The following is a 20004-nucleotide window of genomic DNA, read 5'->3' on the forward strand; positions in this document are numbered from 1 at the left end:
TCTTCCAGTGCTTCTTGTGAAACTATTCCAACTGGACTCACAGCTGCAGTGCAAGGTAAGATAAGCAGCTCTGACTTAAAACACGGTTCTGCAATGGACGACATTGGGAGTTTTGTAGGACAATGTGTAATTACAAATGAAGAAAAATACCACATTTTCACAAAAACATGGACACCAAATTCAAACTATCAATTTCCACTTGTCGTTGAGTCCGGTCAGAATCGTAAATTCAATATAAAGTGGTTAACCGATTTCCCTTGGTTGTCATATAGTAGAAAGAATGAAGGTGCTTACTGTAAGGTGTGTGTATTGTTTGGACCGGACGAAGCAGGAGAAAAACGAAAAACTCCTCTCGGGAATTTAGTGAAAACGCCGTTGAAAAAATATAAGCATGCGCTGGAAGTGTTTCGGGAACATGCAGGCAATGCTTATCACAAAAGTGCTATTGAAAAAAGTGTCAATTTTGTAAGAACTTTTGAAAACCCTGAACTTTCAATTGATGTATTGCTCAATGCTGAAGCCAAAAAAAGAATAACTGAAAACAGAAAGCGACTGATTCCCATTGTCAAAACCATAATGTTCTGTGGTCAGGAAAATATTCCTCTTCGTGGTCATCGTGATGACGGAATAATTGTACTTGACAAAGATACCAAAACAAATGAAGGTAAATTCAGGTCACTGCTAAGATTTCGTGTTGATGCAGGGGACATAGAACTTGAAAATCACTTGAAAACAGCGCCCAAAAATGCCACATTTATTAGTAAGACTATCCAAAATGAATTAATCCAGTGTTGTGGTAATATCATTGCAAAAAAAAATCGCAAATGAAATACAAAAGTCGAAACTGTATTCTGTGATTGCCGATGAGACAACAGATGCCAGTTCTGCTGAACAATTGTCTGTGTGCATTCGTTATCTTGACACTGACTTATGTAAAGTGAAAGAAATGTTCTTAGGTTTTGTTCAAGTTAATGATATCACAGGTGAAGGTCTTGCAAAAAGTATTTTGAATAAATTTTCAGAACTAGGTTTAGATCTGTGTCACTTACGAGGGCAGTCATATGATGGTGGAGCCAACATGGCAGGAAAGGTAAAAGGGGTACAGAATAGGATCCGGGAACTTAATCCGTTGGCAATATATATGCATTGTGCTTCTCACCAGTTAAATTTATCTTTAACACACGCTTGTTCTGAACCAAGTATTAGAAATATGATAGGTACAGTGACAGAAGTAGTAAACTTTGTGCGGGACTCAGCCCAACGAATAGAAACGATGGCAAATTCAATCATCAGTCAACATCCTGAAGAAAAGAGGCACAAACTTAAAACTTTATGTGAAACTCGTTTTGTTGAACGCCATGATAGCATTATATTTTTTCTTCATGTGTTTGATTCTGTTGTTGCATTTTTAAATTGTGTAGATGAAAAAGTGCCATCGATAAAATCCGCTGGACTCCTGTCGTCTACTATGAGATTTGATTTTATTGTTGCACTTAACATTGTAGGCACAGTGCTTGGTCTTACTCTCTCACTTTCTCGCCAACTTCAGAATCCCTCTGTGGAGCTTCACCAGTGTTACACAATGATAGATAATATTTTGCATCTGCTTAAGGAGTACCGTAATGACAATGAACATTATGATACTATTTTTAAAAAAGCAGAGGAAATAGCAAAGCAAAATGGTGTTGTAATAGCATGTCCTCGTACAGTTAAAAGACAGGTACACAGATCTAGTGTAGAAGCATCAAATCCTCAAGAGTTCTACAGAAGGAATGTTTACCTTCCATTTTTGGACCACCTTATAAATGAATTGTCTTCCAGATTCTCATCAGTTCAATCTGATATTCTCCCCCTTTTTAAACTGTTACCAGCCTTTGTGAAAGAAGTTAAAGAAAATGATGTGGTTGAATCTGCTCGCAAATACCTGGAAGATTTTGATGATTGTGAAGTTGCACTAAAAAGTGAAGTGGCTCTTTGGCGTGAGCATTGGAAAAATAAAAGCAATCCACCTAACAGTGCAATAGAAGCATACAGTGACCCACTTACAGTGTTCTATCCCAATATAAAGAAACTTCTTCACTTGCTATGTGTTCTACCTGTTACAACATGTTCTGCTGAAAGGAGCTTCTCCACTTTGAAATTGGTTAAGTCATATCTGCGGACAACAATGAGTGAAGATAGACTAAATGGACTTGCTCTAATGAACATTCATAGAGAAAATGTTTCCATTAGTGTTGAAGAAGTTATAGATCATTTTTCTCAATTGCATCCTCGACGAATGCAATTGTTATTTCAGTAAACCAGGTAAGATCAAATTAAGCAGTATTGCATTAGGCATAAATGTTGTTACTTCTTCATTCTATTTTGTATATTTGTTACAATGAGGTTGTACACCATGTTTGTAGTTCCTTATAATTATGGTTCCTTAATATAGCGTGTTTAGCACCATGTATAAATAATTTAGGAAGGTTTTTCTTCAATCGAACTAACTCATGGTGAAATATGCTTATCCAAGCCCCCCCCAAAAATATTTCCTGGATCCGCCACTGCTTGTATGTATGCAATATTTCTTTTGGATTACTCAGCAAGTAATATATCTACACTCTTAAAAATTCAGGTGGTTTCGCAGAAAATTCACCGTAAAGTTTACAGGTCTTTTACCAGAATTGACATTTCAGGTGAAATTTCAGTAAATTTTGAACAGTGTATCCAGCATTTGACAAAAGTTCTTTCGAGTTGTTTGAAGTTGTTATCATATTTCGAATAATAGAATGAGTATTAAGTTATACGAAAGAAAATAACTCTCAAAGATGTTTTTCATTATTTCTTCTGGTTTAATTGCAAAATAATTTGAAGAATTATTAAATACTTTTAGCCTTATATTTAGTGGTTGCAGACACTGTCGTAAGATACTTTTATGACAAATGAAAGTTGTTTCCGCAACTGAAGCATTTAAGACAAAAAAAAAAAAAAAAATCTCGCCAGTAATGGGATTGTTTCTGTTGTGTGTATTCCAACGTTAGAGACTGTTGATCATACGTTTTCTTCATTTACATTATAGGTGAGTACATTTATTACTATTATTTTAAGTATATTTATAAGGTTCTTATTGCTTGTATTTTACGGATTGGAGTTCAAGTTTCTTTTAGTATTTTATTATCGTCTTCTGTGTAAAGTTTTGATCGGTGAAGCACCTCGGTTTTTTGCATCCAAAGTTTGATCCCATGTTCAGTGTACAAATAACGCACTGACGTTCAAGTCACATATTATGCAACATCACATAAGGAAAAGTACGTTCGGAAGTGTTCTAGTGCAAGTAGTAATGTGTGCCGTCAATTTAAGTGCAAGAAAAAAAATGGGCCTTTGTGCCGTAGAGTAGATCCAGTATTTTCAGGCCTATAAACGTTAAAATTTTATTATTTATCAAGAAATTCGCTGTCACTACCTTAGAAATTGTTTCTTGGTGCGCATTCACTTTAAGAGGACCTTACCGTTTGTGTGTAAATACTGCGTCCGGATATATGCTATAAAACTGCAGTAACCTGTGCTGGGTGGCCATTAAACGCACGAATGCCATGTAATAGAGTCAAGACAGGGCAGCCCAAGTGGTAGCAAGGGGTGCATGCGTAGGCAGCAGGCGTGTCAGCGATGGTAGGTATTCGCGTAAACAAGGATGTCGTTGAAAACACTTAGATAAATTTGGTTGTTTTCTTAACACACGATTACTTAGCTTTACCATTTATACAATGCCGACACTCCATTTAGGAAACTATAAACAACTAACTGGTTTGTGGTAGAGGACTTGAATTCCTCTGATAACCTTTCATGTGCTCACTTCTCTCATATCATTAACACATTTGAATATACGTATAACTGTTTCTACATTTCTTTATTTTCAATGTTTTCCTACATTGGTCATATTTTCTGCTCAATTTCAATAATACGTACCGGATCACAAAATATAATAACTCTTTTCTTCACAACACACATTCTTATAACACTCAAAATCGAAATTGAACACCGAGTTGCCATCTTTGAATACGCCGAACGAATTTCCTCATTATACCTTAATGTCTCATGACAGCATGCATCCGCTGAAAATAGTACCAACAGCACGCAGATTTTCACGTCTGAAAATATTACATTAAACTATCTAGCGTGAATTTTTAAAAAATACTATGTTTTTCCTTGAAAATTTACGTATTTTTCATATTTCAGGTCCTACTCTCACGCACTTAACTCGAAATTCTCTGTGGATGCTTCGTTACACATTTTAACCAGTTAATGAAAATAGTGGAGATCGGAATATGACTTCGCTTTCGTGCCTTTGTCTAACAGTTGATTGCTAGGAAAAAAAGGTGAGTAAGGCCAGGTGAATTAAGGTTACAAATTTTATAGTAGCCCTGTAAACATACTTTTTTTTGGTAAGAAGTTTTCAATTTAATACACTGCTTTGCTGAACATTCAAAATTTATCGGGCATATTAATCAGCATATTGAGTTACTGGCTAAGACATACCAACTTCATTTGCTTTATACAATAATTATTGCTTTTTATAGTTATCGTTGTTATTTAGCAACAGTTAAACTCTCTTTAACGTAAAGTGTTTCATGCTTATTTTCAATGTTCCGATGTACAGTTGTCTCATAAATTTTGCATGGCACAACTTATCAATAAATATTACTCTTCAATCCTTATTCTTAATATAAGCTTAAATGGTTGCATGGTAGTGTTCATTTTGAATACAACTCTTGAACTTTAAAAAAAATTTTCTATGAGTAGAGTACAATTTTCTATGAGTATAATTTTCTGTGAAATACGGGATTTTTTTAATATGCTTGTCTTTAGGTATTTATAAAGGAATAATTTTTAAAATCATGAAAGACTGAAAATTTCAAATAATATGGAAAGATTGGCAATTTATCTATAAAAATGAATATATTATTTAAAATATTTACAGCTCATACTGAACTGAACTACATCTTTGATAACTTTTTTTTCTTTCCTTATTATGAAACAATGGTATCGTGTGGCTACTTGGCAGTTGTTACCTTTTGCTGTGCGTCAACATAAAATCTCGGTTTACTAATTGCTACATTATGATCCGCTTGTCTTCATTACGGTCTGTACGCTGTAAGTTGAAATCATTCCTAATGCTGTAGCGATATTTTCTTACATTCTTTATATATATATATATATATATATATATATATATATATATATATATATATATATATATATAATTATTTTGCTCACCAAACACCACACATCCATACCATATATTAATGATTTACTTTTTTTTTTCACTTATTCAAGGGTTTCATTATAAACAACTTTTCGCTGAAGATAGAGTTAATATGTGCCGAAATATTAGATGAGGCAAGCATCAAAGTCCGTTAATTTTAACTATCATCAATCTTGATTCTACAGTATAGCGTTGCTTAGTGCGTTTATATAATTGACCCTGATTCAGTAGAGAGATGATTCGCTTTTATAAGAACAATGTCTTAACATTAGTAGATCCCACATCAAATTTTTAAGATTAGAAGAAATAAATATGACAGGGCTTCCGGTTAGCTGAATAGTCAGCACGCGAACCTTCTGCAAAATACGTATGCAATAATTTCTCGATACTTCTGCCTATAATTTTATGAAATAAAAGTTTTTTTAAAACGAAGTCGTTTGCTGATATTTGAACAAAGAAGTCAACAAATAAATAAAAGTAAATGAAATGAAATCTTTGAGTTTTACATCCCGTGGTTATGCCAGCTAGGCTAAAGAAGACGGTTATGAGAAGAAATGAAAGAAATTGTGGAATGAAGAAAGTGGGAGAAAACAGGAGAACCTCGAGAAAACCAACCCACCCGGTGTTTGTTTAACACAAAGCTCACTTTCCGCGAGCTGGAATCGATCCAAGGACCCCATGCACTAGATGTGAACGCTCTACCACTGAGCCACCGCGACACCCTAAAGAAATGAAGACTACAAACTAACCAATCACATTTTTTTAACCAGTAGGTTGAAATTTTATTAAGTTGTTGCAGGTTCAGTTTAATAAGTTATTGCATCGAAATTGAAATAAAGTGATGTGAAAATAAACCTGTATTGTACCATTCAACCCATACACTTCATAGTTGAAGTTCCAGATAACAATTATTCATAATGTACATGTATTAGCAAAGTTCTTCATAGATATGAGAAAAAAGCCTATAGCCACTAAGGTCAAAGAGTATTCCAGATTCGATAAAGAGGATGATAAGGTACTTTCAGACTTGTCACATCTTCATGCGTTCAAACATAGGTCAATGATATTAAAGTGCTACACAGAACAAATTTGTTCATTAAGAGGAATGTTTATGAATAGTTTTGTACAAGAATGAACAATCTAGTTTGAATCTTGACAAAGACTACTTGAACAACAAACGAGTTAAAATAATCAACTGTCATCTGGAGCACAAACTTTAAAGTCTGAAGATTGTATGGTACAAAACAGGTTTATTTTCACACAACTTTATTTCCGGACATATTTATAATTTTGTCAAGTGGTTGGTGTTTTAATGAAGACGGGAGTTCCTATCGAAAATTTCGGCAGTTACTATACGACTGACGTATACAAGATTAGTTCAAGTTAATAACGATACTCTCTTGTTGCGTGTTCCAGTGATGTCGCTCCATACACCAAGTAAAGTGGCTTCACAACATTTGTCGGAGTAAAATTACTTATGGGTAGCTACTTGGCCATAAGACCTAAGTTTTCACTTCTTGTGCCGAACACTTACGGTGAATAGAACCTGATACACTGTGAGCGTGGCGATAGATGATTGCAATTCCACAGAACAATCCACTTAAACGCTCTACAGTTCTGGAGGCCAAAATGCGAGGTCGTCCACGCTGCTTTTGTGTTCAGGAACGTCGCACCACTTTTCCTCTTCACTGCAACAAACTGAGTTTTTTTTTTTTTTTTTTTTTTTTTTTAAGAGCTTAAGTATCCTGAACCAGTTACACATTAGATGTGGCATGCAACCATCTCACCACGTTGGACGTTCGTGAAATGCACAGTTTTACTCATTCGGTTCTCTCACACATTTAGTACGATTATGAATGTTGTCCATATCTATGTATCCCAGACACATATGGTTTCCCTTTGTAAGTGAAAAACACACTTCTTGTGTTTGATACCACTATTAGGTGAAATCTGTAATACTGATGATAATACAATATCTTCTATTTATCTTAATCCACAGTTCTTATGCCAGCTTCACGGATGTGAAATAGTGCAAAATGAGAATGGTTAGTGTTAATCAAAACTTAAGTAAATTTATAGAATAGTTAATGCAAATGTATATAAATAATTCATAGTATTGTTTATGAAACAGAGAAGACTTTGTCTTAAAAAATCGTACAGGAAAGGAAAATGTAATGATATGAGAGACATAAGAGAAAAACCATTAAGCATGATATTGCGCTCAGAGCTACATAAGTCAATTTACAGCTTGAAAGAAATAAGAATAGGTTTTGCCTATTTTTCTCTAGTTTCGAAATATATTTGTTTCTGATTTCAGGTGTTTTGTTGGAATTAATCCAGAAATTGAATCCATTCCACGGAAAGCGAGGGAAGATACAGCAACATGATACTTCTAAGGATTATCCGTAGCAAATTTTTGACTTCCATGAAATAACTCATTGTCAGTTTATAAACGGAATATTGACTAGACTGGTCATTTCTTTTTTATTTCATGTACTATCATTTGAGAATTAAATATGATGAGATATTTAGGAATATATGGTTTTCATTTGGTTTTACTAAGTCCTGTTAGTTTATGTTTAAATCTTTAAGTATTTCTTTTCAGTAGCGTCATTTCAGACTTTGCCAGGTAGGAGTAAGTTAGTCCATCAACATAAGAGCTTTACATTATGAATTAGTATTTTAGCATGCAACTTATTGAAGAGCATGTGATTCTCAAACCCAGAGGGACAATTATCCTCCTTGCCCTTCCCAAATGACTCGCTGCTTCTTTCTCTCTGAAAACCTTCATCTGGTCTCTGTACATGTAGGCTTAACGCTGGTTGTATTACTGCTACAAAGAAAAAGTGTCGTGAATACATACACGTTTTTGTATACAAACTACTGTATATTCCTGAATGCAAGATTAGGTATTTTGCCGCAATTTTGTGACCGAAAATATGGAGTCGTTTTGCTTTTGCGACATATCATGTAGAGTTTTTCTTCACTGAACAGAATCACGAGATTCCATTAAACGATAAATTTACCCATTTCCTTGATTACCGCTTTAGCCTTCAATGTTTGCAAATTCACTGCAGAGGCATCATGTGGGAAGGGTAGGGGCAATTGCACCCCACTTAGCACTTAGTTTGAGAAATACATGCTTTTTAATAAATTGTGTACTAATATTCTAATGGAAAAACGTGAAACTTATGTCAGTGAACAATTTTGTTCCTCCTGTCAAAACCTGAAATAACGCTATTGATCCAGTGGACCCTTCTAATGAGAAAGAGTAAGTGAGGTTTCTATTTGATTTGATTTTTAATGTAGTTTTGAAAATATGTCCAGTATGTGCTATAGATGTATTTGTGTAATTCTTTGTTAAAAATATAGTCTTAGTAATTATGTGTGAATTTGCAGGGGTAAATAAAATTTAAAGTAATCCTAACATACTTGTGAAAAAGTGCACTTGAAAATATTCTTACTTGTAACTCTATCAGTAATAGTCACAATAATTGATTATTTATTAATATTATTTTTTCTCGTTTCTTCCTCGCAAAGTTGAATCTTGTACTTCAGTTATCGAAGACATTAGAGAAAGTGTTGTTTAAAGAATGTGAATATTGGTTTGCTGTCTTGTGAAAATGCAGATGATAGGAAAAGAAAGAGCGTAAACGCATTGTTCATTGTATTACATTGTCCAGAAAGAAAACCAAGTTGTTAGTGGTAGGAGCCGTTCTGGGTAAATGGATGTTTAGATCGTTAGCGATGTCAAACATGTCAATCTTGCTCGAATTTTGCCATAATGTAATCCATTTTGGCTGCGAGGAGCGTCTTGGGCATTGAAATTTCGTGATTGATAGTAACTGAAGTTCTTGCTTTTGATAACGTATATTGTCCGCATTTTCGGCCAAGGAACAAGAGTTGATTCTATTTCACTTTATAATTTATGGAAGAACTCGCCTAAGCCTATTCACTGTAAAATTGTTTTCTTGAGGTGCTTTCTTGAATTTGATGTTGAAACCGATAAAAGATATTTCTTTGTTGAATGAACGCGCCAATAACTTCAAAGCTTGTTGAAGAGTACTGCAAATAAATACATTAAATCATCACTGTGCAAAATACTCTCATGCTGATTTGTTGTTCTAAACTAAACACGAAATCACAAAATATATCTAGTTTTTAACCATAATGATTTCCACTCAGTCTGTGAGGCAGTTTCAAATGGCTGTGGAAAACAGATGTCCAACGTTTTGGTGAAATTACGGAACTTTTCAGAAGAAGTTTCTGTAAATTGTTAAATGAAATTCATGCAACATATCCGTTGAAATATCTAAATTTTTGTGTGAAATATCTAGCACTTGAGGTTATGTATATGCTATAATTCCCGTAAATTCTATAATGCACAAAGAGTGAAAAAGTGACCAACTGGACAGAGACTCGAGCCCGGGACCTCCGACATACCGTGTCGATGCGTTAACCACTATGCCATCCAGTCCATCTCCCAGAAGATTCACTCACTCTCGAGGTCGATGCTTTACACCCAGACCATGGATTGTACCAGAGAACCATTGCTGTTCTCGGACAATGCCTGTATCCGTACACTGAGCACCTATGACGGTTGTGATTTCATATAGATGTTAATGAAAGATGGAACAACATATTTTTTAACGCACCAGTTCCTCTGTAGATGTGAATTTTATAATGCACAAAGAATGAAAAACTGCCCCTCTAGACCAACACTCAAACCCGGGATCTCGGCATGCCGTGCCGATGCGTTAACCACTATGCTACCCCGTCCGCCTCCCAGAACAGCCACTCACTCTCGAGATCGGTGGTTCCCACTTCGACTCCGTATAACCCACGTGCTTCGAGTGGAGAGCACTGACCTCGAGACTGAGAGAGTGAGTGGCTGTTATGGAAGGCGGACTGGGTGGTATAATGGTTAACGCATCGATAAGGTATGCCAGAGGTCCCGGGTCCGAGTTCCGATCCAGTCGGTCATTTTTCCACTGTTTTTGTGGGGTATAGAATTCACATCTACATAGGATCTGGTATGTTAAAAAATTGGTTGTTTCCCCTTTCATTAATATTTATATTCCGGCAAAATTACTACAAAATTTCCGTTAAAATATTTGAAAGTCCAGGCGAAATTCATGGAATTATTCCGGTGAAATTACTGTAAATGTTTCAGTAAAATATCTACCGGTCAGGTGAAATTCATGGAATTATCCAGGTGAAGTTACTGCAAATTTTCTGGTGAAATGTCTGAAGATGAGGGGAAATTCATGCAAATATTCCGGTGAAATTACTAAAATTTCCCGGTGAAATATCTAAAGCTCAGGTGAAATTCCTGGAATATTCCGTTGAAATTACTGCAAAATTTCCGGTGAAAATATGGCATCCCCGATTGCCATATATTTCACCGTAAAAATTCCGGTATTTTTTTAAGAGTGTATTGGATTACGATTAGTAATAGGCATATAGGCTACTTATTAAGAAAGAAATATTCCTTAAAATGAGTCGGAACATTATGATTCTTGATTATTATTATTATCATTATTGTTTTACAATGAATGTTATTGTGTAAATATTGCAGGCTTCAGTTTTCTATAATTTTGAGTTATCTATATACCTCAAAAGACAAGAAAGATTACGTGTCATATAAACAGCGTTGATGGAGGAGAAATAAAAGTGAGGAGAATGTTTTACGAAATTATGTTATTGCTGATGCTTGTTGTAAAGATGAGATTTTATGGTTATTACAACTACACACAATTAATTCTATACTTTATTTGCCTGTAGATGTACTAATTGGTAATCTCTTGAATTTTCCTGGGCAGTGTTGGAAACTGCTCACGAAGTTCGTGACCAGTGACGTGGTCTAACCCGCTGACTCAGTGTGACCAAGAGATGATTAAATTTCATGGAGAGTATGAGGCTACTGATTCTCTTTTCTTTATTTTTTTCTCTCTCTCTCACTGCGTCTGTCCTGTCACTAAATCTACAGTTTTCTTTCTAGCTTGTGAGTCAAAGCATAGCACCGAAAGATAACTACAAGATCTATCAGAGTATAAACACGTGAGAATCACAAAAGAAAAGCTACATATTTTTGTTATGAAGGATCATCAATGTTTAATTGAGCGAATCAATAATGCTCGTGTAGAATATAAAATAATTGGTGTACAACTTAAAATATACAAAATATACAGGACATGACAAATTGATTAAGAAATGTGAAATTGGAAATTGAATAAATAAATAATAGAACTACATAATTAACACACCATATAATTCTGAAGCAGTGCTCCAGAGCTTATATTTCGGCTGCTAGCGGGTCTGTCTCCAAATTTAACCAGGTCGCCGGATCTGTCTAAGTCTGTAGGCTGTAGGGAGTCTAAGAGGGTAAGAAAATCCCTATGTTATTTAAATGGAAGTTTTTTTTAACTAATTTTCACATTTTAGGTAATTATAATCGGAATAATACTTAAAATTTGGTATGATTGTAGATTTTTTATAGTGTTGTGTAAGTAAATCACCGAAAGTAAATATTGCTAACTTTAGTGAGGTCTAATGGTGAACTGAAAAATCTTCCCCATGTCATTTAAATGAGACACTTCCTTCGCATTATAATTTGGTAGGACTACAGTGACGAAATTTGCATGTTTATAGCCTCCTGGATACTAACTCACAGAAAAATTCCAAAACTCAATATTTTTAGTTGGACGCCCTTCTTAACTTAATATTGACCTTGTTAAATTTTTCAATGAGAAACATAAAAGTCTAGGGAGTTCAAACTAGAATAGAAACTCAAAGCTTCGTATGCTAGTAGAATTTTGAAACTGACAAACAAGAAAGTCGTAAAAAAAAAAGTATACTTCTAGGAGGTTCTACGGAGCTTTAAAAATACGACTCTTTGTCTTTTTGAAAGATACTTAACTTATTTTTCTTTTTTAATTATTGGTACTAGAGGGAAAATATAAAATGTTCCTTAATCCTTGCAAGAATCAAAAATTTTGTTTCGATCTTTTTTCTTATCGATGAATAACAAAACAAGATTGCTGTAAAAAATAAATGCAAGTGAATAAACGGAAAATATTAAGAATCAAAGGCTAAAAGAAGAGATGTGAATCCCTTGGACAAGCAAACGCGGGATCTGAGGACTCCCTTAGCTAACTAAAAGTTGATCTCACGGTATGACAAGTGTCTCAATTTCGGTGGTGAATGTGTTGAAAAACAATTGTCACCTGTTCTGTGTCTGTGGTAATACATTTCTTCAAGGTCACTGTGTCTTCTTTGTGTTTACTGTCCTAGGGAAACTTACTTTCCGGACGTCCCTAGTAGGTTCGAGTCCTAACGACTACTATAATATTCAAGGGTGATTAATCACATAAATAGTTATTTTCCTAACATTTTAAAATATATTAGGATGAATACTTTCGACACAGTAGAAAGGACTGAGTTTTCTCCTTGAACATATGAAAAACTAGTTCGTTTGTCAAATAGATTATAACTTGTTAAAATATTTTTATCACTGTTGGAAAATAAGGCATAGGATACGGTTGGTTTGGTTAATTTGTTAGAATTTAGCATCCCTTTTCAGTGAAGCCTATATGAGACTGGGTCTACTGTTTAAGGTGAAATCCAAAACACTGGGAACTGAACTTCGAACCCCATACACCAAAGATGCGCATGCTAGCCAGTAGATCAAAAGGAAGGACAAGTCATAGAATATGTGTCTTATTAGTAAATTCAGTGATTTCAATATAAAAATAGAGTTTTCTAGAAAACCGTTACTAAGTCTGTTAATAATATACCTGATACTTTTGGTGTTTTTAGATTTTATTTATTAATTTAACTTTTGGTTTTGCCACGCGCTTTTCTCTTTGTGAAGTCAGAAACAAAAAGCGTTACGTAGTTATTAGAAAATAACATACCTTTTCCGCTAGTAGATCTGGAACCTGTTTCTGAAAGAAACTTGTGTTATGAGTGTAAAAACACTCAAAATATTAAAAATATCGCAAATTACAGGTAATGGCATTAGGACTTATAATTGAATTTTCTTCCCATTCAATTGTATTTGCTTCCTAATATTTAGTACTTGTAAGAAACACTTGTACAACTTGTAAGTATTGTGCTATTGAGTATACATGAATCTTACCAAAGTCTTCTTGAGATCCTCCAGTTAAAGCCTCCGACAAACTAAGCTCGCCTCTGTAGTCAAACTGATAAAAATATACAGGTGATGTCCCCATGGACGCTTTGAGTTTTGCTGCTTGTTCTACAAATATTATAAATACTCTATCAGTTACACTCTGTAAAGAAAAAGAATACAAATGAGTTTTCTTTCACATTGGCTCAACTAACAATAGGACTCCAATATTGCAATCTAACTTATTGCTTCCGGTTTCAATGGAGAATAGAGGTGAAGATATAATCTATTCTTGGGATGATGAATTCGTAATAAAAAAGAAAAAAATGCTGTATCTTACTGTTTCTACTCTATGCGAATGAGGAAGTGTAGAATGATATATAAAGCAGAAGTACTTATGTTGAGTACTTCACGTACTTGTGAAGCTTCAAACACTCTAATTTTGACAGCTATTATACTTCATTTCTAGTAATTTCTTTATTTACACTTTTTCTCAATTCATTTATCAGAAAATTATCACCAAATGAGATTTATACATTGATGGACGTTTAAAATGCAATAAATAAGCTTGAGTTACATTTACAGAATTCGTAGTTAATGGAAGAATAGAAAAACGATCACCATGTGCACTGACCACATCCCCATGAAACAGCAATCGGGCGCGGGCCAGAGAGTCATAGTTCAGTAGTGGCCGTGGCTTAAGTGTGTTTAGATGGTCTATCAATGTTTCATCATTGAACGAGCATCAACAGATTCCCGCCTTTGCTTGCGAAAGATCTATGGCAGAAGAATTAGAGGGATTCGACAAAAAAATCTAAAACGTTTGCAAAAGTGTGAAAATCATACCTAGCATGGTGTGAGGTCTCCTTTTGAGTCCAAAACAGCTTGGATCCAACGTAGAATGGACGTATACAGCTCCTAAATCGTGGTGTGTGAAATTTAGTGCCATTGTTCCTCCAAAACATGCTTCAGTTCCTTAAGGGATGCTGATGGAGGGTAATGAGACCGAACACGTCTTTCTAACTCAGACCACAATGGCTCAATGATGTTCATATCTGGTGGTTGTGGGACCCAGGGGAGGTGTGATAGCTCCTGGTCATGCTCCTCAAACCATGATTTCACCGTTTTTACAGCGTGACAGGGTGTCAAATCATCTTGGTAGATGCCATCACCATCAGGGAACAATATTTAGGCCATGGATACAATCTGGTTCCCCAAAATGGCCTCATACGCCTTAGCATTCATCATTCAATGCAGGACTATGATGGGACCTGCAGAAAACCATGATATCACTGTCCATACTGTAATAGAACCACCCCCATGCTTTACAGTTGGGAGCAGACAGTCTGTATCATAGGCCTGCGACGGTGTTCTCCATGCGTAAATACGACCGGTTGTTGGAAACAAGGTGAAGGTCGATTCATCGGACCACATTACGTGTTTCCACTGCTCATGAGTCCACGCCTTGTGGTCTTTGCAGCACTGGATACGCCTCTTCGCATTTACTTCTATGACCAGAGGTTTGGCGATAGCGGCCCTGCCATGAATTTTCATTTTATGAAGTTCCCGTCGCACTGTTTTCGATGAAACCGGGTTCTGTAGGCCTGAATTCTGTTCAGACATAACTTTCATCGCAGTGGTCTTCTTTTTAGCTGCTACAATCCGTTTTAATGCCCTTCGGTCCCTATCTGACAGGATTGTTTTTGGACTACTGTTGTGCTTTGAAGACGTCGTTTGCCCATGAATTGTGTATGCCCTCGTTGACATTGGACATAGTGCCTTTCGATACTTCCACAATTTTCGCCATTGTTGCCACTGAAGCTCCTACCAGACGGTCACCAACGATCATGCCTCTTTGGAAGTCAGTCAGGTAGCCCATTTTACCGCACCACTTTTACACCACGACACTCACAGGTGAACTGGTTACAGCTGACGGAAAAGGAAGGTTCGCGTGATACATTGAAAACAAAAAAAAAAAAGATCGGCAACCGCAACACGTGTTCTACAGTGGAGGGCCAAACTTACGTGTCCTGTATGAAGTGTTTTTATATTTTTTTGGCAATCCTCTGTATATCGCGACTGCTGATTATCTTCCGCGATATTGATGCTCGTGTTGAAAACAATGGATTCTCAATGATGTGAATACGAATCGGTGGCTACAGACAGGAAATACACACCGATGTGTTCGATTACAACGGTTGCATCATATCACTGATCAAATAGACACTCTCTTGTGAGTGACTATTGCCAAAAGAACAGTCACATATTGCTGCACGAAATAAGGCTGTTGCGCGGCAATCGGTGACCCGACAAATAGTTAGTTGTACCCCGTCTGTCAGTGCGGATAGTATTTAAATCAATTATCCCATGATGATATTGAAGAAATTAATACATTTTGAGAGAATAATACTGAGTTAATTACTGTACTTGATATACTTAATATGACGAAGTCTTAAGTAGTAGAAAATGGATCGATCTGGAACAGCGTTTAACAACTCACAAGCCACTGGGAAAATTACCACCGTGCACCGTGAGCCCACGGTCTTTTACGACCTCCATTTTAGGGGTGAATTTATTCCCTTTTATGACCACTTTTAAGGGGGTGTATTCGTTCTCTTTTATGAGCACCATTTTAGGGGTGAACTCGTTCCCTTTTATGAGCATATTTTTCAACCCTTATTTTAACATAGCAGAATATGAACATACAACAGAACAGAGAATACATAAGACTCGTTCCCTTTTATGAGCATATTTTAAGGGGTGAACTCGTTCTCTTTTATGACCACATTTTAAGGGGTGAATTCATTCTCTTTTATGAGCATATTTTCCAACCCCTATTTTAACATAGCAGAAATTACACTGAGATTATGAACACACAGAAGAGAAGATAACACATAGCACTATTTTAACATAGCAGATAACATATAAGATTACGAACACATAACATAGCAAGGGTGTACCGGTACTCGTTTCCAACCCCTATTCTGAACATAGCAGATAACACATAGAAGAGCAGATAACACATAGCACTATTTTAACATAGTAGGTAACATAAGATTACGAACACATATAAGAGCAGAAGACTACATAACATAGCAGGCCTCCATTTTAGGGGTGAACTCGTTCCCTTTCATGAGCATATTTTTCAACCCTTATTTTAACATAACAGAAATGACATAAGAATACGTAACATAGCAGGGTGAACTCGTTCCCTTTTATGAGCATATTTTCCAACCCTTATTTTAACATAGCAGAGAATAGGGGTGTATTCGTTTTTCAACCCCTATTTGAACTTAGCAGAGAATACATAAAACTACTTCAACCCCTATTTTAACATCTTACATAGCAAAGACTACTAAGACAATAATGAGGGTGTACTCGTTTGTATTCGTCCACCCCTATTTTAACATAGCACTGATTTCGTTTCCCAACCCTTAATTGAACATAGCGCATCAGACAGAGACTACGAAACAGTGAACTCGTTTCCAACCCCTATTTGAACATAACGAACATAGCAGAGAATAGGGGTGGTGAACACACAGCAGAGTGAAGAATACATAAGATTCATTCCCTTTTCCAACCCCTATTTTAATTACGAAACATAGCAAGGGTGTGTTCGTTTTCAACCCCTTAGCATAAGACTATGTAACATAGCAGAACTAGTAGAAGAGGCTCATTTTTCAACCCTTATTTGAACATAACAGATAATACAATCGAACTCTATAGCAAAGATTCTTTTAAGGAGTGAACTTGTTTTAACCTATATTTGAACATAGCAGAGATGATTATTTAAAGAATGCGAAACTTCCGTGTTTTGTTATCAGTTACATAATAACTTCCGCCATATGTAGATAATTCTCATTACGTCATTCATCCGGATTTTAAAAAACATTGACCTAGTTTTCTCTTTAACAGACAATAACTTGTCATTCAACGATAGGAATCCCTGAACGTAATGTAATCAATCACAAAGGTATAAAAAAAGAGGGGAATTCCCGAGTATGACTCATACTATTGCGCAATATGACGTAATGCTGTCAGACAGGTATAAAAGACTGACCGACATGTTTTTTTGTAATCACTTCATGTTTACCGTGTGAAGCGTAAAGTTCAGATATTTTTTGTGTGTGTGCGTTTATATTATTAGTGTGGTTTATTAATAGTGTGGTTTTGTTTTCTTTTGTAAGTAAGACATTTTATAATAATAATATTAATATTATATTATAAAAACTCAGTTCAGAATTATTATAGTAACTTTGAAGAGTTAGTTTTTTTAAAAAAATGGCGACAAAAAAGGTTAAATCAAATATTATCAATTCTGATACTCTATTTAATAATAATTTTTAAAAAAAAAATATTTTGAAATGTGATACTGATTTAAATGAGGATAGTGGATGTTTTTTAAAGAATAAAAGAAAAGACTGTTTAGATATATTAAAACAGGAACAAGATAATTCAGCATTTAAAGTAAATTTTTCTTTGGCTACAACTTTTGTAAAACCAGTAGATTTAGAAACATGTCGATTCTTTGTAAATAGTGGTAACGAAATTATTTTACCGAGTACAGATGTGAATTCTATAATAGAAAAACCATTTAATAAAATTTTAGTTGAACAAGAAAATAGAGCAATTAAGAAATCAGGGTGGTCTTTATGTTCTGAACCAAACCATCACTTAGAAATTAAAATCAGTAAATATGATCCTCTTTCCGCTTCTTCTTTTATAAAATTACCTCAATGGATTTTATCCAAAAAGAATTGTGTTTTAAATATTCAAAATAACGATAATAGATGTTTTATGTACTGCATTCTAGCTGCGTTGCATCCCGCAAAAGATAATCCATATCGTGTGAATAATTACATACAATATAGTAATACTTTATTACCATTATTTGAAAGAACCAATATAAAATTTCCCGTCGAAGTAGAACACATAAGCAAATTTGAACATATGTATAATTCTGTATTTCCTAAGGAACAAATTTCCATTAATATATATGCCATTAATTATGATCATGAAACTATTTTCCCGTTACGTATAAGCGAAAACACAGCTGTAGGTAAACGTATAGATTTACTGTATTGTGAAGAAAATTGCAACAGTCATTATTGTCTTATAAAAAATCTCAATGCGTTATTGAAGAGTCATAAAGAGAAAATTTATGTAAAATTACCTCAATGGATTTTATCCACAAAATGTGTTTTAAATATTCAAAATAACGATAATAGAAGTTTTATGTATAGTATTCTAGCTGCGTTTCATCCCACAAAAGATAATCCACATCGTGTGAATAATTACATACAATATAGTAATACTTTATTACCATTATTTGAAAAAACCAATATACAATTTCCCGTTGAAATAGAACACATAAGCAAATTTGAACATATGTATAATTCCGTATTTCCTAAGGAACAAATTTCCATTAATATATATGGCATTAACTATGATCATGAAACTATTTTCCCGTTACGTATAAGCGAAAACACAGCTGTAGGTAAACATATTGATTTATTATATTTAAACTCTCATTATTGTTTAATTACAAATTTAAATGGTTTAGTCAGACATCAGTTAGGTAGTCATCAAACATTTATTTGTAGACGATGTTTAATATCTTTTTATAACAAATCAAAATTAGATGAACATGACAAATTATGTAAAGAACACACTCCAACCAAAATTAACATGCCGAAACAAGGAGAAGTTTTAAAATTTCGAAAATTGAAATTGTTATTACAGAATGATGTGATAATAATTGCAGATATGGAAAGTTTATTAAAACCTATAAATAAACAAAGTGGATCTCATACAATACAAATTCACCAACATATACCATGCAGTTTTGGTTATATTGTATGTTGGAGTAACAACTATATGAAATCAGATTTAGTTATTTATCGGGGAGAAAATGTATCGATGAAGTTTATGTCTGCTATGGAGAATGAATTAAGAAAAATCATAAACATATTAGATCAAGAAAAACCATTAATACCATTAAATAGTTCTCAGTTACAGGAGTTTAACCTATCCACTGAATGCTCAGTTTGTGATAGTAAATATACGAGTAACAATAGAAAAGTTAAACATCATAACCATTTAACTGGTCAATTTATTGCCACGGTATGCAACAAGTGTAATTTACAAATTAAGCGTCAAAGTAATTTTATCCCTGTCTTCTTCCATAATTTGTCTGGGTATGATGCACGTTTATTTGTGAAAGAATTAGGTTGCACCCCTGGAAATATTTTTGTAATTGCTGAAAGCACTGAGAAATACATAACATTCTCTAAGCATTTTAATTTTAATGGTAGACCTATCGAGTTACGTTTTGTAGACTTATTTAAATTCCTACCGTATAGTCTCGAAAATTTGGTGTCAAAATTAAAACCTGAGCAATTTGTCTATACAAAGCAATATTTTTCCGATGAAAAGTTTCCTTTAATTCTCCGTAAGGGAATTTATTTTTATGAATACATAACAAATTTAGATACATTTAAAGAAACTGAATTTCCTGGAAGAGAGGCGTTTAGTAGCAAATTGAATGGAACACAAATTTCCGAGACTGATTATCAATATGCAAAATTGATTTGGCGTGTGTTTAAATGTGAAAATTTAGGGGACTACC

At 34.6% G+C, this 20004-nt stretch overlaps 2 protein-coding genes across 2 annotated transcripts in view; one reads left to right on the forward strand and one right to left on the reverse strand.

Annotated features, from left to right (window-relative positions):
* Positions 1-20004, reverse strand: part of LOC145662601 (venom carboxylesterase-6-like) — a gene marked incomplete in the record, with an annotated part of 151579 nt that overhangs the window by 43569 nt on the left and 88006 nt on the right. The window contains 1 exon segment of the mRNA XM_081728317.1: positions 13386-13539. Coding sequence (XP_081584443.1) covers positions 13386-13539 — 154 coding nt within the window.
* LOC145662602 (52 kDa repressor of the inhibitor of the protein kinase-like) lies at positions 807-7878 on the forward strand. The gene is made up of 3 exons (XM_081728318.1): positions 807-3061; positions 4219-4358; positions 7563-7878. Exon 1 carries the CDS (start codon positions 947-949, stop codon positions 2297-2299), a length of 1353 nt encoding a protein of 450 aa, XP_081584444.1. The 5' UTR covers positions 807-946; the 3' UTR covers positions 2300-3061; positions 4219-4358; positions 7563-7878.

This window comes from Thermobia domestica, chromosome 10 (assembly GCF_964235325.1).
Source record: "Thermobia domestica chromosome 10, izTheDome1.hap1.1, whole genome shotgun sequence".
Classification (NCBI taxonomy): Eukaryota; Metazoa; Arthropoda; class Insecta; order Zygentoma; family Lepismatidae; genus Thermobia; species Thermobia domestica.